At 41.9% G+C, this 27,895-nt stretch overlaps 1 protein-coding gene across 1 annotated transcript; it reads left to right on the top strand.

Moving 5' to 3' along the window:
- The first annotated feature begins 1,274 nt into the window (after positions 1 to 1,274).
- Positions 1,275 to 23,773, top strand: MXRA8 (matrix remodeling associated 8). The gene is made up of 10 exons (XM_058161467.1): positions 1,275 to 1,652; positions 6,785 to 6,808; positions 7,466 to 7,765; positions 9,579 to 9,680; positions 11,784 to 12,245; positions 17,889 to 18,047; positions 18,729 to 18,759; positions 19,071 to 19,147; positions 19,664 to 19,741; positions 21,332 to 23,773. The coding sequence occupies exons 1-10, from the start codon at positions 1,604 to 1,606 to the stop codon at positions 21,355 to 21,357; spliced, it is 1,308 nt and encodes a 435-aa protein (XP_058017450.1). The 5' UTR covers positions 1,275 to 1,603; the 3' UTR covers positions 21,358 to 23,773.
- Positions 23,774 to 27,895: the final 4,122 nt, after the last annotated feature.

The raw sequence follows: 27,895 nt of genomic DNA on the forward strand, positions 1-27,895 counted from the left end.
GGTAAACTCCATTATTGTAGTATAATTCTCATGGGAATATTTTCTTTAACCTGGCAAGGCTTTAGAGAAAGATACTTGCCTGCCAACAAAATGGATTACCATAAAAACGGTGCCTCTTGGGTTACAGTTCAGTCGCACCTGATGTTTTTCAGCTATGATCAGGATCTGCTTTGCTTCTAAAGTTCACAGCCCCTTGCCTTTTATTTTACTGGAAGTGAAGGTAGAAAGCAGAGGGGTCTTTAACACACTTTAGATTGTGTGTAAATAGCAAGGAGGTTTTGGCAGGGCTGTTTGCCCCACTATGTATCTTGGTTACTTTGCCTGAAACTGAGTTGCAAGGAATCTTTCTGTCCTGCAATTTAAACAATAGTGATGAATTCAGCATAATATTTTGCCCGAATATGTTTGTGGGGGGGCAGGAGGGGATAGATGGACCTTAGACTAACACAGTTCTTGTGAATGGAAAGAGCTAAAGCCTCAGTTTTGTAGCAGAATTGCTCAGAAGGTCTTTTTTGAAAGGTTCCAAGGGTATGTTTTGGGGAAAATATTTTTACTATATACCCCCTGCCTATGATGTAGCTTTGATCACCCTGCTTCCGATGTATAGATAAATTGGAATGCCGTTATCTTAATGTCTGCACATCCCTAAATATTGTGGCATATTTAATCCATTATTGGATTATCAGATCCAATCATGGGATTGATAAAAGAAAGATGCCAACAAAGCGCTGAAATCCAAGAGAGTTTGTGTACAGAAAATGGCACTCATTAGGACATACATCACAACCTGCATGTTAGCAAAAGCTGCAGAAGAAAATCTGTTTCAGATTATAATGAGTTTACAAACTGCCATAGAAATCTGAAAATATGAATTTATGAGTGAAAACAGATGGAACTAAGACACAATGAATACTTAGCAAAGTCACCTATCCCTGGAAGGTATAAAGACTTTACGTCCAAATGTTTTATTCCTATAGAAATGTGGTCTAATAGGGATGTGTTGGTAATATTAATTTGACCTTGTTTCATCCATGTTTTTTCTGAGCTGTTTTGAAGCTGACAGCAAAGCCATCTAGAGTCGAGATGAGATGGACAAATAAAAAAAAATAAACTTTTAAGAAAAGGAGGGAAACAGGGATAATGAAAAGATACAGGGTGCAAGACAACATCTGGCAGAAAGTCAGCCTAAGCAGGAAAAGAAGAAAGCTGGATTCTGTAAATGCCCAGAAAATTAATACCATATATCCAAAAAGGGAGGAGGGTGGGCGGAACTGTCTTTGAAACTTGGAGCTGTGAGGAGCGGAGCCAGCAAAAAGTTACTAGATTTTTAAAAATCACTGTTAACCTCAAAAGTCATTTAGGCTGTGTAAGGCTGCGGAAAGTTCAGATAGTATGTATGTTTTGTAGAAGTTGAGCCATAGGATTGCACAGAGGTGGGAGGGCTGGCAAGCCAGAGAAAGAAAGAAGGAGACAGGAGGGAAGGGTTGTGCGATGGAAAGAGGTTTGCTGTATATCCATGTTTTGGGGCTGTAAACGGATGAGATCATAAGTGTTTTCAAGCAAGCAGCAAGGGGAAGATTTGAAGAAAAGAAGGAAGAGAGACATGGAGCAAGCTAGCAAATTCCTTTTGGCTCTCTTGCTGGTTCTCCAGGGTAAGTTTGAAAAATGGGGATTAATTTTCTTTGTGTGTCCTTGCACGGCTCTCTTTCTTCCTCTTTTCAGCGAACATTAGATTTTGCATATACTTTAGGGATAATATATGTAGACATGGGGGGGAGGTTGCATTATCCTAGTTAATTTGAGGACTGTCCCGTCTTTAGAACTTTCATGGGTTCCTCCATTGGAATGAGAATATGTTTTGTGAGTTTTGCACTGCTGAGAGGAAGAGTAAAATACAGCTTCGCTTGAATAGAATTTTATTGATTGGTTGGTCAGTTGGTTTTGGCTAAGAAGACCCTTAGCCACAATCTGGCTAAAAAAAAGTCAAGCTTGGCTTGAGTTTATTTTGGCCACTTTTGATGTATTAGATCTATTTTTTAATGACAGCATGAAGCATATACTTTTATTAGATGCTGTCTTTCTGGTACAGCACATCTGATAAGCAAAAGTTTCTGTGGTACATGTCTCTCAGCCAGCATAAGCAGAGGAACAGAATTAGTAACGAAAAATCAATGTTATATTAGTGTAGTTCTTCCTGTTGCGATCCTGAGAGTCTGTTTGGGAAAACTTAGAACCTTACTTTTCTATCAGTGAATGTAATTCCTCTAGCTACAGCTGTCAGTTTGCAAAATGGAGCTATCCACCAAGTAACTATACTTTGCTGGAGGAAAGAAGTTTTTCCAAATAAATGTGACGGATTGGTGAAAAAAGCAGCACATAACAAAAAGGAGAGAGGATGTATTAAAATAACTTTTAAAAACAAGGCTCTTTAAATATTAAATTGTAGCAATGGTAGTCAAAGCGAATTTAAGTAACGCGACAGCTAATTTTAATCGATTAGGTTGCTATTTAATAATTAAAATCCTGATGTTATCTGTGATATATTGACTGTAACCCCAAGTAAAATCTTTACATTTAAAAAAAAAAATCTTGATGGTGAAAGAGCTACTTCAGAAAGATTTATTTATTCAATGCCTATGTCTATCTCAATCAATTATTCTGGGCAGTTTACAATTCCAAAACTATAAAAACATCCAAAATATACACAGCAGCTGAGATAGTTAACCAATTAACATTAAAGCCAAGATTTGGGAAGACGGAATCTGCCAATGCAAGCAGATGTATACTTTTGGATATACTGGATTCTTCCTTAAGTAAACAAAGAATTTGGCGACATAAAAAAAACACCCTTCTCATAACTTCTGCCTTTTCTGCAGCACAGATCCAGAACAAAAGACTTTGCAGTCCTTGTTTTTATTTTTCTCTTTATCAAAGAGACTTTTACATTTGCTAGAGACTATTTAAATCAAAGTTGGATTTGTGATTAAGGATTTGTATCTATCGTAAACCAACAAAAAACTTTCATATTCAGCCATGGAAGTTATTTGTACTTTCGTCCTCCTTTCTGAGATAAAGCATTGTGTTTGTTTTGTTTTAAAAGAGGTTTGTGATCATATCTAAAGTAAAAATATTTTATAAGAATAGAAAAGTGAAGTTGTTATGGTTGTCCTCTCTCCCTCATCCTAAGCACTTTTGTTTTCACCAAATATTTTTTTATTTTTATAATAAGAGAAATATGCAACTATTCAAACAGAAGATTCAATCCAGTAATTCACATCTCAGAATCAAATTTACTTTTTGGGTTGAATTGAAAAGTCAAGCCTGATTGTCAAATTCTATCAGAGACCTCCTCTAAATTGATTTGACCAATGGCTTCAAAAACTCGGACCAACCCAATTGGACAGTTCAATCTGAGTGTCTGAATTGGATCAGTGATATTCTAAATCAAGCAAGATTACCTCAATTGGCTGAATCCCATCAATTGCGCAAAGCTGATTTTACCTGCCTCATGCAGACCTGGTTGAGAACTCCCTGAGCAGCTGGGAGGGGGCTCATATTTTCCTTAATTTTTATCTGATCTGAGTCTTTTTTTTTTGGCAATTTTTAAAAAAACTTAAAAAACTTTTGTCTTACAATGAGACGGATCTCCCAAGACAGCCTGCACTTAAAAAAAAAACCCTGAAGGACAATTAAGACTGAAGTTATTTTAATACCTTACAGCATCCATTGCTACCATCGGGAAGGAGATACAGAAGTATAGCCAGCCATACAAACAGGCTGAAGAACAGTTTTTATCCTGAAGGGGAAAAAACATCATGACTATGTAGTATGATGGACTGCAGGGCTGGCGCAACGTGTCACATGTTCACCCTGGTGCAATAGGACTGGGTGTTTTGTTAATACGATTTATTGGGTTAGGGATTTTCTGTCTTCACTGTGAGTTGTGTTGTGTTGGGGGGGGGGAATGCACTGAGGGAGCTCAACCGATCTCATGGCACATATGTTGTGCACTGACAATAAAGATTTGCATTGAATTGATTGCTTGTAGAGACAGGAAATCAGAGTGCAGATTGACATTTTGGAAATTATCTGGATTATCTGGCTCAAAGATGTCATTCTGACCCGGAAGCTCTTAAAAAGTTCCACGGATATAAATGTAGATATAGTCCTCAACATACAACCATTCGTTTAGCGGCTGTTTGAAGTCACAACAGCACTCGGGAAAAAATGACTTATGACCGGTTTTCACACTTAACAACCATTGCAGCATCCCCACGGTCCACGTCATCAAAATTCAGACTCTTGACAACTGCCTCACATTTACGACGCTTTCAGCATCCGGGGGGGGGTGGTGGTCACGTGATCCCCTTTTTGCAACCTTTTGACAAGCAAAGTCAATGGGGAAGCCCAGATTCACTTGACAACTTAAAAAGTGCAGTGATTCACTTAACGACTAGGGCAACAAAGGTGGGGCAAGGCTCACTTAACAACTGTCTCACTTAGCAACGGAAATTTTGGGGTGTAAGTCAAAGGGCTTCCTGTACTATTCAGGTGTTTCCTGTGGCCTTCCAGTTATGGGACAAAATAATAGGCGGCGGTGGGGCTCCCTTGAATCTGTGGAATCAAATCTTTACTTTTCCTTAGTGCTGTGCCTTAACCACATCAGTTGTATATTTTTGGCTAGATTGTCTAGCACGGCATCCTGTTTCCAATAAGTGCGAAGTAGGGCATGAAAAAGAGGGCTTCCTTTTCTAAGTTGTCCCTGCATAGCAAGTGGAATTCTGAGGTAGACTGCCAATAAAACCCGGGTTCTATTGCTCTAAGGACCACAGAACTTCAGGCAAGAAGGTGGGAAGGAGGTAACCTGATGCCTTCCCGGCGGGAGTTATGGGGGGAAAAAGGTTGCCCACTTTGTTTTATAAACACCCAAGCGCATTTTTTTTTAAAAAAATATTACATTTAGAGTCATAGACCAAACAAACACAGTTTGCTTTGATCTTCAACCAAGGTTAGCAATGCCAGCAGGTCTGGGGAGGGGTGTGTGTGTGTGTGGTTCCCTCTGCATCTAAATTTGGAGAATGAAAAAAAAAGGGTTAAAGGGATCTGTGCAATTCTGAGCAACAGCACATCTGGTGAGTTTCCTGCTTTCTTTGGAAGAACAACCAATCTTTTTTTTTTCTTCCCCCAAATGAATTTGTCCGCAATTGAATCATTGCAATATGCCAGGATATTCTTTACATTAACCTGGGATGAACAAAGGGTGAAAATTCTCCCCACAGCCCCACAAATAGAGATACCATGGAAAAAGTGTGTCCCAGGGTCACCGAGTTCCATCAGACTCATCTTGTTAAACAGGAGCCAGAGCTCTTCAAACAGGGAATGTCCTCCCTGACATTCATAACTACCCATTTAGCAAATCTCTTAAGAAATCATTGTGGTATGTAGCCAATGAGCGCATGAAATTCATGCTTTGACGCTGGAACTCAGGCTGGTCACATCTTCTCTTTCAAGGAATAAGGAAAAAGATGTATGTATTTACTTGTCAAGACCGTATTAAGTAATAAGTATAAGCATGGGTTGGATGCATAAAATAGATACAAATAGAGGAAACATTAGGACAGGGACGCTGGTGCTCTTATGCATGTTCCCTTGCTTCCAGCCTTTGCGATGGAGACTTCAAGGATCTGCAGGTTTCAAGGTTTTTTTGTTTGTTTTTTTTAATACCAACCACACTTATGGTTAAGGTTTACTTAAGGTGTTACAGATCGCATCACCACAGATGGCTGTCCAGCGTTGAGTCCATTGTCTGTCTGGATCATTGCCCTCCAACCCTCTTAGTTCTTGTCAAGACTACAGCTTAGTTAATGAGTAACAGTAGCAAGACAAGAAGGGAATTAGATTCTGTGCTGTTGCTGCCTGGCACCACCGCAGCAAAGCCAAGGGTGCAATTTTGGCCTCTGTGGAACATTCATGGAAGAGGGGAACTGTTAACGTTTGCTGCTCCTGTCTTTTGTGCTCAAGGGACCATCAATTATGAAAAATGGGAGGAGAGCTTCACCTAGCCTCTGACAGGCCTTTTTAATTATTATTTTTTTTGCTTTGGAACAGCCACTGGGGTTTTTTTTTGGGTGGGGGGCCACTGTAGGTTGAAAAACTGCAGCAACTGTAAGGAAGCCACTTTAGCTTCGTGCAATAATGTCCAGCTGATGGGAAGGCCCTCTCTGACTGGTCTCCTGTGGTGAAAGATCTACAACCAAACCTTGCAGTAGGAAATCCAGTTCTTTAGCAATAATACACGAGCACACAATAGATGCAAACTCAAGGTAAACCGCTCCAAACTCGGTTACAGAAAATACAACTTCAACAACAGAGCGGTCAATGCCTGGAATGCACTACCTGACTCTGTTGTTACCTCCTCAATCCTCCATAACTTTAACCTTAAACTGTCTACTGTTGACCTCACCCACATTCCTAAGAGGTCCGTAAAGGGGGCGTATATAAGCGCACCAGCGTGCTTTCCGTCCCTGTCCTACTCTCCCCATTTATTCATACCCATTTCCTGTATTAATATCCATGTTTATACTGATTCCTGTTATCTCGTACACATTTGACAAAATAAATAAATAAATAAAATAAATGCATCTACATCGAAGGTACTTCATCCCTTGGCTTTCTCTGAAATATACCTTCTATCCTGTGTAGGATTTGGCACTGGTGGCGGTGGTTGATACAGTTATTTTAAATTGGCCTCTGATACTAAAAACTTTCTTTTCTCCCATTTTAGAAGCTGCTGTTCATCCATATTCTGGTGAGTGAGAATAAGAATACATCTAGCTTAACATTCCTGCATTTTTTTAAAATAAAAAGCATGCATTCTATACAACCACCCCCTTGTATACCAGTCAGATTATTGTCAAGGAACAGAAATACCGTAGTGGGTTTATTTAAAGAGATGGCTGCTTACTTGGAAGCTGCCAAGGGTTTTTCAGAATAACATTATTATTTTTTAATATAGATGTGATTCTCTCTGGAATGACCAGGCTGCCTGTAACCTTTGGCCAAGAAGGACTTTTCCCATAAGCCCCTTTTAATTGCAGGGATCAGGAACTGAGCCTGGGTCTTTTGTGTGCCTTGTGCCATGGGTCAATCAAGCCTTCACACGAACCTCTTGGTCTGTTGCCCTGCGCTTGCCTCCTTTAGCTAGAACAGGGGTCTCCAACCTTGACAACTTTAAGATTTGTGGACTTCAACTCTCAGAAGCTTTGCTGGCTGAGGGATTCTGGGAGTTGAAGTCCACAAGTCTTAAAGTTGCCACGGTTGGAGACCCCTGGGCTAGAAGGAGCACAGAGGCCATCTTCCTCCCTGACTTTCGTTAGGTTTCAGATCAATATGTAGATGGACGCTTCCATTTTCAGTCGAAGGCCTCTCTTATTTATACACCTCCTTTCCTTTCCTCCTGTTGCAGTCCCAGGTGATGCATCTAATCTGGAAAGTATGGTGGTGTCCGTAGTAAACATCACCGCCAAGGAAGGTTCCCGGACGGTTCTCACTTGCAAGAGCTACCGGATGGTCTGGACTCAGGACAACCTGAACGATCGCCAACGGGTGGTTCATTGGGATCTCTACAGAAGCCAGCAGGCTGTGGAGAGGCTGTGCGACATGTACTCTGCCGGGGATCGGCGGGTCTACCACACCTACAACCAGGGGCGGATCTCCATGCCCAATAACGCATTTACGGAAGGCAACTTTTCATTGATGGTCCAAGGTAGTTGCTGTCCTGCACATATTCGTTAATATTCTTTTTTTCTAAAACAGAAATGTGGATTTATTCATCAGTTGAAATTATTTCTCCTCCTGCTTTAAAAAAAAAATGTAGTTTCCAAACGGGCTTGCCAAAGGACTCGTTATCGTAACCACAGAATCGATAGAAATTTGTATAAGATACATTAATGAAAAATAAAAATGCAGCAGGGTGAGTTGTTCTCAGATGCCAACTGTTTTCATTTCCTTCTTTGGGGTTCCTTCTTCCAAATGTGCCCACTGAAGAGCCTCGTTTCCACCGAAGGAAAATACTGGCCCTCCTCTCTCTGGTACAGTACGTACCAATGGGTTCCTTATAAACACTGAGTTTATTAATACTGAGGTTAGTTTTGGGTTTAAAAGTTAAAAAGTTTCTCAAGTTGAGTTTGACTCTTAGTGACTACATGGATTATGGCAGGTAATTTCCTTAGCCACTGTAGTCAAGTGGTTTGCACTTGTTGTCAGCCACAATGTTTTTCTTTCCCTTCCCAATTTTGCCTAGTGCTGTGAACTCTTGGTGGTGCCATGAAACAGTGGACCAATCACATCCAACCTTGCTTATCGTTTTTTCAAGTTCTGCCAAGATCACTGCCCAATTCACCAGGCTGAAGCATCAGTTTAGCTTTTCCCTGTTAGTTTGCTTCTTTTTTTAAAATTGCAGATAGTTCTCTCCCTTCAAGTTGCTTATTCTCTAAAATGGCAGAAAAGGGGGTTTGTAACCAGAAGGAGGGGTTTTCCTAAATTGGAACACACTGCCTGACTCTGTGGTCTCTTCTCAAACTCCCAAAAGCTTTAACCAAAAACTGTCTACCGTTGACCTCACCCCATTCCTAAGAGGACTATAAGGGGCGTGCATAAGTGCACAAAAGTGCCTACCGTTCCTGTCCTAATGTTTCCTTTCGTTATATCAAATTAATACAATCATTACATACCTTTGCTCATATGTAGTATGCTTATATGATATTTTGTTGATTTATGCTGATGCTTGTGTATACTGTTGGACAAAATAAAATAAAAAAATCAGATTAATAGAGTTGGAAGGGACCTTGTAGGCCATCTAGTCCAACCCCCAGGGCCCAAGCAGAAGACCCTACCTACATCCTTTCTGACAGATGCCAGCCCAGCCTCTTCTTCTCAGTGATGAAGCTCCCACAACTTTTGAAATTCTTTTCTGTGCATAAGGACGACGAGTGTCTGAACCTGTTCCCCCCCCCAAAGGCAGACTGTGCAGAAATTAATGCAGCCTTTACGGGCACCGTATAAACCACAGGTGCCCTAAAGGTGTCTCTCAAAGGGGTAGAAAACCTTTTTCTCTGGAAAAGAGCCTGAAGGGACCATGAAGAACAGAAAGGCTTGTCCTTGCCAGTCCCTGGCATTAAAACCAGAAGCCCTGAAATGAATGCAGCCACCTCTGATGGAGAAAGGAGAAACCATGAAGAAGAGACTTTCTGGAGAAGTGGCAAGTTCCCCTCATGGATGTTTAAAATCACAATTGCATTTGTTTTGAATACTTTAGAATAGAATAGAATAGAATTTTTATTGGCCAAGTGTGATTGGACACACAAGGAATTTGTCTTGGTGCATATGCTCTCAGTGTACATAAAAAAAAAAAAAAGATACGTTCATCAAGGTACAACATTTATAGTTACATGATTCCTGCACTATTTTAGGTTAGACTTCCCACAGCGATACTGGGTATCATTTACCTTCTTCCTGTCGTTCTAATATCTCGTGGTTTAAATGATCTCCTCCTCTTTCTCTTTATTCCTCTAATCAAGATGTTACTGAGAGCGACCAAGGAATTTATTCCTGTAACCTCCACCACCATTATTGCCATCTGTATGAAACGGTGCAGCTGCAGCTTGAGGTCACGGAAGAAGGTCAGCAGTTTGGGGAATGTGGGAGGTGGGTGGGTGGGGAACCTCCTGAGTGGGAGTGAAAGGGAGAAATGTGTGAGTGGGAATCAACAGGAGGAGGAATGTGTGTGCACGTGGCTTGTTTCTGCAACTTTATTTTTGCTCCCCTTTGGTGTTTCTCAGTCATTAAATCATGTAGCCTTGTTTGAAGCAATTTTGGAAGGGGCCTTTCTGCTGTTCAGCATGGAGCAGATGAGAAGTCTAGGGAGTTGTAATTTAGATGTTTGTGGCCAACCAAGCATTTCCCGTCACAAGGCTGCAGAGAAAAAGCCCGGAGAATTAAGATATGCTTTTGTTAGTGGAGAAAATGGGATTTACAATTATTTTGGAAGAAAACCTTTCCTTTCAATCTCTGAGGAGAAGTAATTTTGCTCTGATTGAGAAAATAGAAATATATCAATGTGTTAGCTGATCCTGTTATTATGCTTTAGGGATCCTTGTTGGGGTTTCTTTTTCTTTCTTTTCTTTTTTCCCTGCCTTGTGTGTCAACTCTCTGCATAATGCATCTTGGTGTAGATGTAGGATTTAGGGCCAATGTGGACTCTTTGGCTTGATCCAGGAAAATTCTTACATTTTGTGTTCTTAATGAAGTTTTCTCTATAAGATTCTTACCAAGCGATGTCATTTATAGAGGAGAGGGGTTTTTTTTTTGGCGGGGAGAGTTATCCCCACCTACACACACCACAAAAATTTGCAGGACATTTTTAAAGAACTTTCCAAGAGCTTCAGTACAAGGAAGCAAAGAAAAATCTACAATTTTCCTATTTTGGAAAGGCCAGACTGTTTTGGCAGTTTATATACCTTATATTGGAGTAGGATGCATCTCATTAGACAGATAGAACACTTCCTAAAAAGTGCATTTTATTTAAACAGCAAGCCTGAGAATTAAATTCAGCTAAGATTTAAGAGTAAGAGACCCATCAACTACATCCTTGATACGGGATCGGAACGCGATTTATTTTTTTTTTTGCATCTGATGCACTGGAGTTAGTCAGATTTTTATTTATTGAATGTTTATTAGATATTTTCATGGTAATTCATTCTTGTGTCAAAGTTACAACACACCATTTGTACAGTCCTTCTGTTCTTCTGTGCAAAGGGGGGAGAAAACAAGGCAGATGATCACCATCTGGGTTTTGTCCTAACATAGCCAGTGATGGAGACCAAGATACCGCTTAATGGACAATTTGGCTTGGGTGGCTGATGTCGAAAGCCAGCTTCAGAATAGACAGTATTTTGACTCCCACATCCTCCACGCAAAGAATCGGTGGAGAGACTTGGAAAACCGTGATGGATCTCGGTTTTATAAAGACTAAGAAAATCCGTTTTGCCTTTGTATTTGCTTTTGCAGTCTCCCTGACATCCGGTTACTTGTTTATTAAAATTGTCTGCCACCTATCTCTCTACGAAGCGACACTGGGCAGCTTATTATTGTAGAAAACATACGCTGAACAACATAGGTGTGAAGGGTTCTAAACAGGGGTGAAATCCAGCCGGTTCTGACAGGTTCTAGAGAACCGGTAGTAGAAATTTTGAGCAGTTCGGAGAACCGGCAAATACCCACCTCTGGCTGGCCCCAGGAATGGGGTTAGAATGGAGATTTTGCAATATCCTTCCCCCTGGAGTGGGGTGGGAATGGAGATTTTGCAGTATCCTTCCCCTGCCACGCCCACCAAGCCACGCCCACAGAACCGGTAGTAAAAAAAGTGTGGATTTCACCACTGGTTCTAATGTTTTCTCTATGAGAACTGGAGGGAACTGTATGAAATGGCATTATAGGAGATGACCAGGCTGAGGCTGAGCCCAAGGGAGGGGTCAGCTATATCAGTCGGGAGTCCCTTTGTGCCCAGAAGAGATTTAGGACCAGCCCACCTTGAATTCCTTCGAATTTTTATCTCCTGCCAATTTGCTTTGACCCTTTATAGTTCAGATTCTTGTAGCGAGCTTAAGTTTGCAAATAAATCTTTATATTCATTCCGAACTGCCTGATTTCACATTTCCCTGGCACAGTCCCCAGCCTCCCGGCAAGCAAATTTTATTCTTTTCTCTTGTGTGCGATTTCTACAGCCGGGGAAGTCCTGAATTACTGGGATGGAGAGAAAGAGGTGATTGTTGCCCTGAAAGGGAGCGCGGTGATACTTCCTTGCATCAACCGGAACCAGATTTGGACCGGACGAGATGAAGAGGAGGATCAACAAGTCGTCCACTGGGACAGGCAGCCCCCAGGGGTGCCTCACGACCGGGCCGATCGGCTCATTGACCTGTATGCCTCTGGCGAGGGCCGTTTGTACGGGCCTTTCTTCCTCCGGAAAAAGATGAACATCACCGAGAAGGCCTTCGCCCTGGGCGACTTCTCACTGCGGATCTCATCTTTGGAGGCCGCGGATGAAGGGATCTACTCCTGTCACCTGCACCACCACTACTGCGGCCTCCACGAACGGAGGATCTTCCAGGTCTCAGTGGTGGAGCCAGAAGAGGAGAAAAAAGTGGTGGTGAATCTCACGCGCCCCAATCCCCCAGCAGCACCAGGTAAGCAATTAACCTACTTAAAGCAATTCGCTTAAAGCAATTGATAATTGATGTCGGACAAAAAAGGATGGGCTCTCTTTCATCCAAGGAGCACTTCTAAATCCCAGAAGCTGCCCACACATTACACTGCAGGGACCGATGTGGGGAAAAAAAATATTTGGACTTGCTAATTCCAGGCGCTTTGGGGAATAAAAGTATGTTTCAGGGCAGATTTTTTTAATCGAGGTAGTAACCAGTTTTATTGCATTGCACATTTCCTGCCCCTGAACCAAGGAGTCAGTTTTTCCATCTTTTCTGTGATTAACTTTTACCTTACTTAAAACTTATTTATTTCATATGGCTGGACTAGCCTGATTTTTATTTTTATTGGATGGGTTTTTAAAATTGTGTTATTTTACAGGGGAGTATGTTTTTTAGCGTTTTGGGCATTTAAATTAGTTTTTTAAGGGTTGTGTGTATTTATATTTTATCTGCCTGTTCACCGCCCTGAGTCCTTCGGGAGAAGGGCGGTATACAAATTAAAATATTATTATTATTATTATTATTATTATTATTATTATTATTATTATTATTATTATTATTATTATTATTATTATTATTATTATTTTAAATCAGGGTTTTTTTTGGGGGGGGGGAACCCCGCAATTTTAATAAATAAAATGCCTGCCAAATAAAAAGAACGAACCTGTCAGGCATAGTTCTTTGTTTATTAACAATCTAAAATATTTATCACTTGTTTAATATTTATTACCTGCTTAATAACATCCCTAGCAGCGTCGCAATGAATTTTTTAAACGGCCCAGTACTGCTAGGTTTAGCTCTTCCAGGGCTTCAGAGAATTTCACTGCGAAGGGGATGCTGAGAAGATCTCAGAGACCATATGGCAGATCTTTCGAACTCAGCTCCTTCTAAATGGCTCAGGGTAACTCTCTTCACAGCACGGTTGGCAGAGACAATGGGACAGGTCCTAGGTGGGAGAACGCTACCATGGCAGCCGCAGTCTTAAAGAGCGGGCCTGCACTTCTCTTTCTGGGCTCTAGAGATATGGGTTTGTTGAGGGTTGCTGTCAGAAAAGTAACGAACTTGGCAAGGCAAACCCAGAACTTTCCCTTTTATTTCATTTACCTTGTAAATATAGGTCATAGGATCACTCTTAAGTCATTTCCTTTTTCCTATTTCAATTATAAGCTGATAATGACTTTTGGTGGCTTTTGGGGCATCATAATTTAAGAGTTTCAAGGAAGGCAGATGATCCTGGACCTCGGCTTGGTTTAAGGGGACAAGTTACAAGTCTTGACAGTCCAGTGGTCATTTGCAAATGAGAAAACAGAAGAATTGTTTGACCCAGTTTCTGAGCTGCTCCGCTCGTCTGTCTTCTTGCAGCTGCAACCAGGAAATTGGTCCCAGATCCCCAAGAATTTCTTTCCATCTTGTGCAAAACATCTTTTTTTCTTTTCTTTTTAGCTAATTCAGGCTTCCGTTGGAAAATCCGTTCAAAGAAAACTCAACTGAATCAGCTCCTCTCCCTAACATTTGCAAGGATCTTTGTTAAATAGCAGGAGAAGTTCGGTTGGTTCCTCAACTCTTGGAGATCAAACTCTGGGAGGGATATAGTTTTTTGTTTCAAAGAAGAGAGCTAGAAGCTTCTCCTTGGGTCTTTTAATGCCAGGCATATTTCCAAGGTTTTGGAACCCTTTCCTAACAGGAAATTTTATTCTGCTTACAAGATCAACATGGCCTATTTATTTTTACTCCGCCTTCCATCAAGATCTACTATTAACCCCTTGAGGCTCTGAGTTCACTCAATTCCTATTCTTTTTTCAGTCAGAATTTTGGTGTGGATTGTGGGATTTGGTGTGCAATATTATTATTGCTACGCTGCTTTTAAATACATGTGGCAGTTTGTTCTTTGGATTTTGTTACCTGCTTCTCCTCTCTCAACGTGGCTGCTCAGCAATGGTTTGTCAGAGGTAGATTTGCTTTGTATGTGGAGATTTTATTACAAATCCTCAGAGTTTGATGAATTCCTTTATGAAGGACTTCTAACATAGCATCTTCTTTCTTGTACTAGTCAACCAGATAATTGTAATCCTGCTTTCTCTTGCAGCTTTTTCTGAATGTCATTCAGAGGTAACAATCCTCCGCATGGACGTTTTGCCTCTAACTGTGGTGACTAGCACAGGGCTCTCCAACCTTGGCAACTTTAAGACTTGTGGACTTCAACTCCCAAAATTTGCTGGCTGAGGGATTCTGGGAGTTAAAGTCCACAAGTCTTAAAGTTGCCAAGGTTGGAGACCCCTGGACTAGCAGTCACTGAGAGAATCTTCCTCCATGTTAACTGTGCCACAAATTAGCCCTTTTCCTTTTCTGTGTCCTGGATACTGCAGAAAACAGACCTTCCAAACTGATCCCCAGGACAATTATTTTAAAAATAGACGGGATGATAATACCGGGCACAACATGTGCAGTTTAAAAATCTGCCAACTCTGAAAGAATCACATGACATCAAGGTCAGCTGATGTAAAGAGTTACAGAAAACCCAGTGAAACTAAAACTTCTCTTTCTGTTAAAAGTGAGGGTCACCCCTAGACTCAGCTGCTGTTCCCCACAGACTATATTCCCCACTATGTCAAAGAAGAACTGGGAAGGAGGACAGTGACAGTCCAAGTCATCCAGGCTGTGCACTAATTTGAAAAATAAAGTTTTACGGCATCTCTTTGGATGGATCAATAAAGGAGAATCTTTGTAGCTCAGGTTTGATATGAGGGGTCCTTGGTGCTCTCTGAACTTGGGTGTTTTCTTGCAAACGTTTCATTACCCAACTAGGTAACATCATCAGTGTTACTGTAAAATAACTAGCACTGGTAGTGACAACCACTAGTTTGGGTAATGAAGAAAACACCCCAGCTCAGAGAGCACCAAGGACCCCTCATTTGGATGATCGCTTGCTTGAAAGATAGCGGGAAGTTAGTCTTCACAGGCCATTCAATCAACTTGTACAAGTTTCTACCATAAGATCCCTCCTACAGTGTTGTCAATGTGCTGATAACTGAACTAGGATTTCCCCTTTGGGCTGAGCTGCTCCTCAGCGAAAATCTTCTGTGTTTCATGTTTTAATTTCAGCCTCTTGATTCTCCAGATGGTTTGTCTGAAGCTTAACATTTCTCTGCCTTCTTGATGTCCAGTGCTGAACGTTTCTTCCCAGTCTGTATGTGCACATTGTGGCCTCAAGAAAAATATGCCAGTGGTTTTCAGGGAAGAAAATAACCACTGCATGCTGAAGATCTCTTTTCCTTAGAAACTTTTGCAATCAGTTTTCTTCCAATGTTTGGCTGTGTTGTTGTGTTTCATCTCTGAGGTTTCTCCAAAGTTACTCAAAAAGGAGTTTCTTTGAGATCTTTTGGGATCTTTCCTCTTTCTCGATGTATCCAAACTTCCCTTTTTTCATATGAAATGCTGCCTAAAACCAAAATGCTGCTCTAAGTCGTTGTCTGCATTTATATAACCCTTTGACTCTTGCAGACAAGTATTTTTTCAAATGTCTCCTCTCTCCTTCTCTCTCTCTCTCTCTCTCTCTCTCTCTCTCTCTCACACACACACACACACACACACACACACACACACACACGTCTTCATGAACTGCATTTCACACTGGCAACTTGCTCTTGCTTTCCCTTCTCTGGTTCAACACAAAGAACTGCTACACCCTGCATTGGAATGGATTCCTGGCTTGAAATCTGGTTTTTTTTAATATATATATATATATATTTCTTTTGCCTGTGTGCACACATCTGTGATTTGATTTTGTTTAATTGAAACTTATTCTTTTGGTATGTACATTTTTCTGTCACTCCACTGAACTAGACAGTCTGATAACATAAAGTAATCCTCAAACAGAGACAGTAGCAAGAGCCAATCTGGGTCGCTCATCGGGATTGGAGATTTTCTCTTGCAAACTTTTGGATTCGTGCTGGAACTCATCCTCAGGGAACTTCTCTCCAGCCTCTCTCTAGCTAGAGAGAAGTTCCTTGAATATGGGCTCCAGCGGCTCCCTAGGTGGCTCAGTGATTAAGACACTGAGCTTGTCGATCAGAAAGGTCGGCGGTTTGAATCCCTAGTATAGGTCTCCTGCGTGAGCAGGGAGGGGTACGACCGGATGACCTCCAAGGTCCCTTCCAACTCTGTTACTGTTACAAGTCCAAAAGCTTAGAAGACAAAACTTCTGGTCCCAGTGACTGACCCAGATCGGCTCTTGCTACTTCAGCATTATTCTGGGACACATATATTTGCCTTCATTCGTGACAGTAGAGAGAATTGGACCGAAGGACTGGAGTAGCTCAGAAGGACTTTTCCCTTAAAATGGCTGAAAGAGCAGAAGGGACAAATGGTCTGTTTCTTTGAAATCTTCATTGGTTCCTATCAACCAAGGCAGTTTCACCTTAGTGTGAAAGATTGCTAGGCAGGGAGGGTACAAATTGGGGCATCATCTACTAAAAGCAAACACGTGGAAAAGCTTTTGCTTAAAATTCTTTTGATGGGAATGTCTAAAATGTTATTGGGGGGTAGCTGAGGGGGTAGAACCCTTCCTTCCCTACCCACCAAACCTGAAGATCCTTCCTGTGATCGGAACAGTTCTTCTCTGTCCCAAATCAAAATGATTGACTGGTGGCCAGAATGGAAAAAATAGGCATCAGGCACATCCGATTATAATCAATACCCTTTTGTGGAAAGACCCATGGAACATCACGGCAAGGGGCGGGTTTCAAAACCCGTCGCTACTGGTTTGCTTGTGGGCATGTGTGCACTCGACGCTTCTGCGCATGTGCAGAAGCGTCTGGGTGGGTGGAACCTCCTGCTGCCACCACTACTAGTTCGCCTAACCCAGGGCAAACCGGTAGCAACCCATCACTGATCATGGCTGTTTTTCTCTTCTAATATTGATCGGAAGGGAAACTGCAACAGACACGCCTCCCCGCCCCTACCCCCCAAAAGGGCTTTAGAATGACACACTGTGGAATTGATAGCTGGCACTCTGTGCCACAAGAAGGCAATACCTAGAGCTCTCTGCTATCTACTTCCTGCTCATAGAGGCAGGGGCGCTATTCAGCAGGTTCTGACAGGTTCTGGAGAACTAGTAGCGGAAATTTTGAGTAGTTCAGAGAACTGGCAAATACCACTGGCTGGCCCCAGAGTGGGGTAGGAATGGAGATTGTGCAATATCCTTCCTCCAGGAGTGGGGAGGGAATGGAGATTGTGCAATATCCTTCCCCCAGGAGTGGGGAGGGAATGGAGATTGTGCAATATCCTTCCCCTGCCATGCCCACCAAGCCACGCCCACCAAGCCACGTCCACAGAACTGGTAGTAAAAAAAATTTCAATTCCACCACTGCATAGAGGGTTGATATATTAATGGAGAAGGAGAATCTGTCAGTCAAGGTTCATTAGTCATGATATCGAAATACAAGCACCGTATTCAGAAGTAGGATATCTCTGAATACCACAGTGTGAATGAGTTATTGCTTGTATGTTCCCTTTGTGGGATCTGGTTGGGTAGTAGGATTGCCTTTAGGTGAATTTTCCTAATTATTTTATAGCTGTGAATCAACCCGCTGATTTTTTTAAAAATCATCTTCTACCATCTAGATCCTAACTCGGGCCGGAACCACAATGTGATCAATGTCATTATCCCCGAGACCCGGGCTCATTTCTTCCACCAGCTGGGTTATGTTCTGGCCACTCTCCTGCTCTTCATCCTGCTCTTGATCCTTGCAGTTCTCGTGACTCGCCAGCACCGCAGGAGAGGTGAGTTCAGGCATCTGTTACTCCTTCACTACTCCGAGGGATGGCTTCCTCCTCATTTTATAGGAACCCATTTTCTCCTAGGAAGATAGAACTGTGGTTATCGCATAATTTCTCCTCTACTTTTAACCTGCGGAATGCCATTTCCCGCCGCTAGGGCTTAAGTGAGCTTGTGAATTCATCCAGATGCTAGATGGAAAAAAACTGGCTTCGAAGGAATTCTAGACAGGAACACCTTGGGCCAGCCATGTAATTAAGTTAAGATGGAGTTTGCTCCATCCACTGTGCATGCATTTTAAATCAATCATGAAATAAACAGTTGCAAATGGCCATCCCAAAGGTGTCATTGCGGAGGGTACCCTTTTCTCCCCAAAGACCACAATGGCTGACAATTTTGGGAAGACCAAATGGCAGCCGCCAAGAGACAATTACCCAAAAATGAGGCAAAAAGCATCTTCGGTTGCCACAAGGAGTGGCAAAAGAAACAAAATTATTTCACCGGGGCTTAATTTGGATATGAATGTGTATCCTTCAATGAAGCTCCATCCTTTGATCGTCTCAACTCTAACATGTTTATGTTCATTTAAAAAAAATCCCGCGTGTGACTTTACTCGGCTGTTGTTATTTATCTGTGCTGGCAAATGTCTCCCTGGATATGTGTTAATATCCGTTCTTTATTTTTAGGTTTTCAATACAATGTGAAAAAATACGATGAGTAAGTAGGCTCATATTCCTTGTGCTCAAAGATATAATGTGATCCTAGAGAACTTTTCTCAAAATAGCTATAATTAAAGCTGCGAATCTTCTGCATTCTAGTAGCCATCCAATTCTGGGGTGCTACTCAGATACCTTTTGCTATTAATTGCATAAAATCACCACACTCTTGTGTTTTTTTTGTATCTACAAATTGACAGAAGCAGTAATTGGAAACCTATCTGAGAAAGATTGGTTGCTAATATGCTATGCTGATAGTAATACCGCGACGATCAAAACAATGCAATTATAATTTTGTCTTTATATTTCCAGGAAAGAACTGAGTCTCAGGGAGGTTCCATTTGAGGCCACAAATTTGTCAAACTACAAAAGTGAAGATTTTAAATTGGGTAAGTCTTGGAGGACGGAGGGTTTGAGGAGGGTTCCATAGCCGCATACTGACCTTACACCATGCAGCAGTTTGTTTGGTTTGGCATTAGCATGGTGTGTGAACAAACCATTGAATTGTGCAAATCCTACAGTACATCACCAGTTCCTCAACAGATTCTGGTTAAAAAAGCCAAAAGATTCACTCCATACGTGTCTTCACCCTGAAGCAGTGGCTTCTTCAGTCTCACATTCTCATCGGTTTGCATGATTGGCTAACTTTAACCTGAAGATTTAAGATCTAAAAAAAAATCCCACTTTGTCGTCGTCCCCCATCCTGCTCCCTCTCTCCCCATCTGTTAACTGCATCTTCACTTGCATTGTTATTCTATTTTTATTGTTTTTAGAAAGAGAGAGAGAGAGTGAGTGAAAGAAAGAAAGAAAGAAAGAAAGAAAGAAAGAAAGAAAGAAAGAAAGAAAGAAAGAGCATCTCCTTTTTCTAATTCATGTTTTTCCTTAACCAATTTCCCTCTTTGCAGATTACAAAAACAATATCCTGAAGGACAAAGCTGAACAAAATAGGATTCTCCCTGCTAAGAATATTGACTTAGATAAAGGTAAGTGGGCAGCAAGAATAGACAGTGATTCTCCCCCCCTGCCCCCACCCACCCCCATTTAAATGTCCCATTGTTTCACTTCTGAGAAAATGTGTGTCACCCTCTTTGTTAGCGAAGAGAGGGATATTTGGAAACTGCTTGATGAAACTCAGCCTTGCAGAGTTGGTTCTTCCCCACAGTCTTTCATTAGCTCACCACCACTGACTGCCAAGGGGTTTATTACAAAACCGTGAGTCATTCTTTCCCTCCAGGAAAGGCCGATGGGACAAGGCTCCAATGTGCCAACATTATCATCGGGGGACCAGAGCTGTGTCTTCTTTGCTCCAGGCCCAAGAGCTCTTTTCTGCTACTTCACAATCTCTTTTGCCACGGCAGACCCTCACACCCTAATTTTCGAACCTAGATTGCATTCTAAGCAAATCCACACTTCAGCCTTTAAAAAGGGTCTCGGTTCCAGGGAAACAGTTCTTCAGAGCAGGATTCCAATTCCTGAACGAGCCTGGGCAGCGATAAAGAATGATGGGAGTTGAAGTCCAGTATATTAATGGCCAGATATCATCTGTTCCGGGGGTGAAATGTAAAATTTGTTACTACCGGTTCTGTGGGCGTGGCTTGGTGGGGGAGGGTAATGTGACTGGGTGGGCGTGGCCAACTTTTTTTTTTTTTTTTTTTACTTTTAAAAGCATTTTTTCTACAACCTCTTTGGTTGAAGAGGTTGTAAAAAAATGCTTTTAAAAGGTTCTGGCGATCAGGCAACTCAGCTGGGATCGCCAGAGGGGCCTTTTAAAAGTTTTTTTTCGGCCAAAGAGGTTGAAGAAAAAATGCTTTTAAAGGTTCTGACGATCCCAGCTGAGCCACGCGATCATCAGAGGTTTTTTAAAAAACTTTTAAAAACATTTTTTCGGCCGAAGAAAAAATGTTTTTAAAAGTAAAAAAAAAACCCAAAAACCTCTGATGATCCCGTGACTCAGCTGGGCATGGGGGGGTGGGGGCAGGGATTTTTGCTACTGGTTCTCTGAACCACCCACTGCCATCGCTACCGGATCGGGCAATCCGGTCCGAACCGGGAGCATTTAACCCCTGATCTGTTCCTCTTCTTAGAGACTGTACAGTAATTCACTGCATGTTTCTCCACCACCTCAAGTCCTTTCACTTGAGAATACTTGAAAAGCCTCTCTTTTCCCCCCAACCCCATCTGGTGCAGTGGACTACAAACCCTTTGTCCAGCAGGTGATTGAATCCAGTGTGTTGGGAAAAGCCATTTTGAATGAAATGCATCAGGCCTCATAACCTGGACCCACGTTCCCCTAAGTACTTAACATCTGACATCCTGACATATCTGGCAAGCAAACTGGGTGTCCTTTCATGGCTTTTAATTTAGTCTTGTGAACCTCCATCCAGCCAGGGTTTTAAATTAAAAATAACATAATATTAGATTCTACACAATGCTTTTGCCTGTCATTTTTCAAAAAGAAGTCAGAGAACGTAGTGAATTAATAGCACCTAAACATAGGGGAATTCTGGCTGAAAATTCTGCCTTGCCTAAAGTTTAACCCACCACTAATTCTAGATTTTTTCTATTTTTTTCAGAATTCAGGAAAGAAAATTATAAATGAAAGCAACAACTCAAAGCTACTGGCTGGACCAGAAGCTCTCTTAAGAATTTAAAAGTACAAGAGAACTTTGTTTTCCTTTTTTTTTTTAAACCTCATCCTTCCAGTTACCAAGAAGTTTCTGTAGACTTTTTTTCCAACTTTGGGCCTATGAAAGCATACAAGACACGTAAGCTGTAAATCCTATGCACGCTCATTTCATAAGGTTTACTACCAGTTAAACAAGTATAGGGCTGCCCTGTAAAACTTCCTCTTTATTATCTTATAATATATATGATTTTTTTAAGGGAGGGTGCAGGTCAGCTTCTTCGTTCTTTTATCTTGTGAGATTGCTTATACTTCCCCCTCCCCCCTAAGGATTTTACCCCTTTAAATAGTTTTGTTTCGATTGTATTGATGATTTGAGATTTTTTTTTAATTGCTTAAAAAATAATAAGCTGAAAAATTAGATGCTTGTTTTGCTGTTAAACAAAGAACAGAGAGCATATTTTTTTCCTGGCACCAACGTTTAAAATATGGAGTTAGGAAAGCGAGGAAGAGGGGACCTTTCCCCACTACTGAGTTAATGTGCTATCCATGTCTCCTTGAATCAGGAGAAAAACAATATTTTCATTATTGGCAAGTTTTCTCCAGTTTTTCTTGCTCTGTTCTTAGTCGTTGCCTTCCAAGATAATGAGTAACAAAACCTAACAGATTTTTATACTCTGCAAGACTGCCATTTGAGGATGCCAAAAATAAGGAGAAAAGAACTACATTAAAAGTCTTACGATGAAGGACAGCTAAGCCCGTTGCTTGGGGCTGAGATGAAGGCAGCTCTGAGAGACAAGGAGGTAACTGCCGTTATCAAGGTATCATTATGTCATGATAAAAACATAAGCGATGAAAGGCCCGAAAAGAGCCTGACAATCACAACATGGACCAGGTTCTTAAGACACGTCGACGTTTGTATCATGGAGTACTCTTCATCAGAAGCCTGCCTCAGTGTATTTTTCTTCAAAAGGTTTGAGTCAGGAGTTCAAACCCAATGGGTCGTCTTTTGATAGTAGAGTCTGCTTAAGAGGTATATCTGGGCCCAATCCCTGGAGTCTGAACCAACCATAAAATGACTTAGAATGAACTTGCCAGTCTGGGATTGCTGAAATAATAAGAACGTCCACTGTCGGATCTAAAGTTTCTGTCTATGCCTCTTCTTCCAAGCCTTCCTGACTGTTGGATTGAATCCTCTGTTAAGAATATGACCCCGTCCTTCCCAATATTTTGACTTCGGAAGCAACAGGGATTTGAAAAGGAACCAGAATTTCTTGTACGGAAGTGTTGGAAACCCACTGCAACTCGGTGGTGGCTATGTTCCTCCCAGTTTCCTCTTGCCTCATGGGATTATGACAGATAATCATCCATCTCCTGCTGCATAAAGGAGACAAAATGTAGGCTCCCAGGCAGGGGTGGGCTTCAAAAATGTTAGCAAGGGGTTCTCTGCCCAGTTGCTGGGTGGGTGTGGGTGTGACCTAGTCAGCCTCCTGCACACAGTGGGGGGGACGGACGTTTTTGTCCTCCCCAGGCTCCAGAGGTTTTTTTCGAGCCTCCAGGAGGGTGAAAACAGCCTCCCCAGGCTCCGGAGGCTCTCTGGAAGCTGGAAACAGGCCCATTTCCGGTCTTCGCAAACTTCCGGTAGGCTCGTTTTTCGCCTTCCCTGAGCCTTCGTGCACGCCCTGCACTTACCTGCATCCAAAACAGGCTGCGTGGGGACTTCTGGGAAGGGAGGAGCAGGGTGGGCGGGGCCAGCCAGGAGTGGGATTTAGGGGTTCTCCGAACTGCACAGAATCTTAGCTAGAGGTTCTCCCGAACCCCCAGCAGCCCATCCCTGGTCCCGTAGTTGGTTGTGATCTTTGGACATTGCAAGAGATGAAATGACAGGCTGTATATATCCTGACTGAGTACAAGAACCCGTGTAAGATCTCCCTGGATGGGGAGGGGAGGCCTTTCAACAGAAAGAGGATGCCTTGATTCTAGATTGCCATCACTTAGCTGGAGAACGTAACAACTGACCTCCGGTGTCCCTCCAACTCAAGATTCCTCAGTCTTCATAGGTATACCTACTGGTGAAAACGTATTCATTTCCCTGTATTTAACCTCTGCTGAACTGAAGGAAAGGACACAACTTTTGAGTGAGTTGAGTTTGAGCTACTCAGAGTAAACAAGGTGCAGGAAACCTGTTAAACAGGCTATTAGCAAAAAAAAAAAAAAAAGTGGGGGGAAACTATCTTTGATCAATATGTATGCCTGGAATATTTTTCCTTAAAATCACGATGATCTTTTGCAGTTAGGCATGGTGAGAAGAACTCTTTAAAGAGGTATTGCTAACAAGGACTACCTGATCTGGCTAATAAAACGCTAAACAAACTCACTGATGTTTGGACAAGAGGTGGTTGGTTTTTGTTTTTGTTTTTTTGTTTGCTTTTGCGTTGCTGGGAATTTAGCCGAGGCAAGAGGTTTTGTGTGTATCTTGCGCTTGTTATGGCTTGTTTCAAGCATCTCCTGCCGTTCCAAAATTTGGAATGGGGTCACTTGGCCATTCGATCTCTCTGCCACGTTAATATTTTTCTTTCAACTCGGCCTGGCTTCGATACTGCTTGAAGGAGAAAGAGATGGGAGGGGGAAAAAGAAAAAAGAAAAGGATTGCTGTTACTTCTACATGAAATTTAGATACTTCTTTTAAAAAGTGGTAACTACTTCTCTTCTGATACATTTTGTGTTCTTCCACTGATTCCTGCCAAGTAAAATTAATTAGTAACTTTTTCTAGGTGGCAGAGGAGAATTCTGGACAGCATTTTCACAGGCATCAGTGTATTTAAACATACTGTCTATGTCAACAGAGAAATGACCCTGACAACACAATTTTAGAGGCATCCTTTTGTCATAATCTCCCACAAAGTGTTATAGTGCATAGTACTGATTAACTCCTTTGCCCAGATTCAATTAGGTAGTTTTCAGCGGATTCCAGATTAACAAAATGAAGACGGTTATGTTGACCTATCCTACAGAATTGTTGTTTCAGTGATTCGACAGAATGTTAACAGTCCAGAAAGTTTTGTTTTCATTAAGAATCAGCTCATAAAATAAGTTCTTTGAATGCTCCGAGGAAAAGCTGTTAAAGTCCAGAGGAAAATCAAGCGATTAGCTGCTTGAGATTAAAACTCGTCAGCCTTCAAAATACCAGCTTTACAAAGTGCCATTTCTCTAGCAAACCTATGGAATTCTTGTTTGCAAAAAATGTATTGGATATATATGTGATATGCTGACTCCAAGGCAAAATGACCCATTAGTCTGGCAACCGTTTATATTTGTTTCTGTTTTGTTTTTTACACCTGGAGAACATTTGTTACACCGTAGAGGGAAGACTTCCAAATTTTTGCATGCTTACTTTAAACCAAACTCAAGTAACAATGAACAAATAAAATACTACATTTATCAAAATGGGGGTGCGATTTTGGAAATGGGAAAGAAACAATTTCTATCCTGCCATATATTTTAAGGAAATGTGATATTTTACAACAAACATTCAACTATTTAGAAGGAATTATTTTTTAAAGTAGGGGAAGGAAGGAAAGGAAGGAAGGAAGAATTTTGGATATAAAAAGAGGACAGCTTTATTTTATTTCATCCTTCGGGAACTCTGAAATCTGTATTTCCTTATTGTGCATTTGCAGCCAAGAGAACATTCTTTCATGACACTGACACACACACACACACACACACCCCAGTTGGTTGAGAGTTGCCGTGGGAACAAAACCTGAGCATTGCAGCCTGCTCCAGAGCAGATATCAGCACTTGTGGAAGGCCTCGCTTGCCTTGATCGTCCAGCATTGAGGGGGCGAAATGCCAAGTTTGATTTCTGCATAGACTGTTCGGGAAAAATACCCATGAAATGGCCTTGGAAAGTTCATGGTGGGGTGAATAGCTTCTTCATCCTGCTCTTCTGACTCGGTTTGAGTCTGGCGTCAAAACCAGCAGAGGGCAAGACTGGAAGCCCTTGTGATGTGAAAGGGGGCAGCATTTGTAGCAACAATGGGCAAGAGAGACAGTTCCCCATTGGTTGAAAGTGCCATAAATACCCCCGTGCTTCCCTTATTTAGCCAACACAGTGAATCAACACCTGGCAGGAACATGGCCTTCTCGGTGGTGGCACCTCTTTTCTGCCATGGTCTTCCCAGAGGTGATGGTGGTTATATTGCAATCATCATGATGAAAGTGGTGCCTTTCTTTCAAACCTTTTGCATTTTCAGCAAAGAAAATCTCAACTGGCCGTATGTCCTGGTAAAGGTAAAGGTTCCCCTCGCACATATGTGCTAGTTGTTCCCAACTCTAGCAGGCGGTGCTCATCTCCCTTTCAAAGCCGAAGAGCCAAGCGCTGTCTGAAGACGTCTCTGTGGTCATGTGGCTGGTATGACTCAACGCCAAAGGCGCACAGAACGCTGTTCCCTTCCCGCCAAAGGTGGTTCCTATTTTTCTACTTGCATTTTTGACCTGGTTTCGAACGGCTAGATTGGCAGAAGCTGAGACAAGTAATGGGAGCTCACCCCGTTACGCAGCATTAGGGATTCGAACCGCCGAACTGCCGACCTTTCGATCGACAGGCTCAGCATCTTAGCCACTGAGCCACCTTATGTGTCCCTGTACTTAAGTCATTTAAAGCATTCTGTAATTTGGATTTTTTTTCCCCCAGCTAAGGGGAGGGTATTGTGCTTGGGTTTTTCAAATAGTTTTGATTACATGATGATTTTTTTTTGTTTCTGCATTATAAGACATCCAGAGAACTTGTCTTAATAGGCAACGATATACCTAATTTTTTTTAAAGTCACAATACATGAGTATGGCAGCTACATATTGTAAAGCAACGTAAATGTAATTTAATAAGTAATCTTACTTTATTGCTAGCATCATCTGCTTTCTCATGCCGCTGGTTTTACGGAGGTAACAAAATCGAGTCCCTTTTGACTTGTTCCCAGCAATTTCCATACACACTTTTTGTGAAATTTTCTTTATGCTATCTGTTGTACTAGAGAACTAGTTTGGTTCTATGGGTTTGCTTCCCCCTAGTGGCCATTTGTCTTACTACAAGCTTTCTGAACTGGATTAAAATTGAAGGCAGCTCCCAGTTTTCAAAGATGAGAGATTGAGGGGTTTAACCATGGTTTACTAATTGGCCATGGGCTGACTTTGCTCAAGATCCTGAAAAAGAGGCACCCTGGTTTCCACACGGCAGCGCTTGGCTTCATGCCACACATTAAACCAGAGGCTTTTAGTGCCATGTGTGAATCCAGCTGCGGTGAGGTTAAGTGCTAGGTGAGGAGTGTCATCGGTGTGCAACCAAACGGTGCGACTGACAGGAAAACAAAAATAGACGCAGGGCCCTTGGTGCTCAGAGTGCTTTTTTTGCAGATGTTTCATGACATCAGTGTCGGGAGGGAGTAGGGTTTGCTCTTGGGAAACGTTTGTGGATAGGTGGAAATTCTGGGAATTAAACATAATTTGTGCATAAGAGCACAAACGTGCCTACCGTTCCTGTCCTATTGTTTTCTTTCATTATATCCAATTAATATAGTTATTGCATGCTTATGCTTATATATATATGCTTATATATTATATAGTTACTTTCATGCTTATGCTTATATATACTGTTGTGACTAAATAAATAAATAAATAAATAAAATAAATGAACTCCTGGAGGCCAAAGGCGCTCTCCCATTTTACCCGGAAAGGGAAGTGTGCTTTGGGATTTTTTTTAATCCCAACATCTGGTTTAAACCCATTGGGGGAAAGAGACTGTAGACTTGGTTTCAGCCACCACGGACCGATTAGCAGTGGCCCCTTTGTCTCCAGGCAGCCCCTTTGGAAACAGACCGGAATCCAAGTGGCATCCAGGATGGAAAGGGAAGGTGGTTTCATTTCGTGCTTAGGATCTCTTCCCGGTATTTGTCTGAAGATCTGATCATAGAATAGAATAGAATCCGTGATTGGACACACAAGGAATTTTGTCTTAGATGTAGATGCTCTCAGTGTACATAAGGAGAATAAAATACATTCCTCAAGATTAAAAAGCTACAAACACTTAGGTTGTAATTCAAGCTTACTAATAAGCTATCAAATCGTACTAGGAAAGAAATAAAAACAATATTGAAAGATACACGCAACATGGTTACAGTAATAAGTAATAAGACCCATGTGTTAGAGACGGAGTTAGTTCGCCTTCCACCGCTCCCGGCTCCTGGAGAGGAAGGGGGATCCCATCTCCCCCCCAACCCCGCTGCTTGGGAACAATGGGATCTGTAGTCCACCGCACCCACAGTGTTCTTCTCAGCCCTGCTTCTCTTTGTAGGTCTCCCCCCCCCCAAAAAAAGCACCCTTCCCGGGAACTCCCATCCCAACTAAGGGAAAGAGGGTGTAGGCAGCACCTGATCTCCGAGGAGCGATTCCATTGGGCGGCTCTGCAGAGGAGGAGGAGGGGGGGGCTTCTTAAAGCGACCCCCCCTCTCCCGGAGCG

The sequence above is a fragment of the Ahaetulla prasina genome, chromosome 18 (assembly GCF_028640845.1).
Source record: "Ahaetulla prasina isolate Xishuangbanna chromosome 18, ASM2864084v1, whole genome shotgun sequence".
In the NCBI taxonomy this organism is placed as follows: domain Eukaryota; kingdom Metazoa; phylum Chordata; class Lepidosauria; order Squamata; family Colubridae; genus Ahaetulla; species Ahaetulla prasina.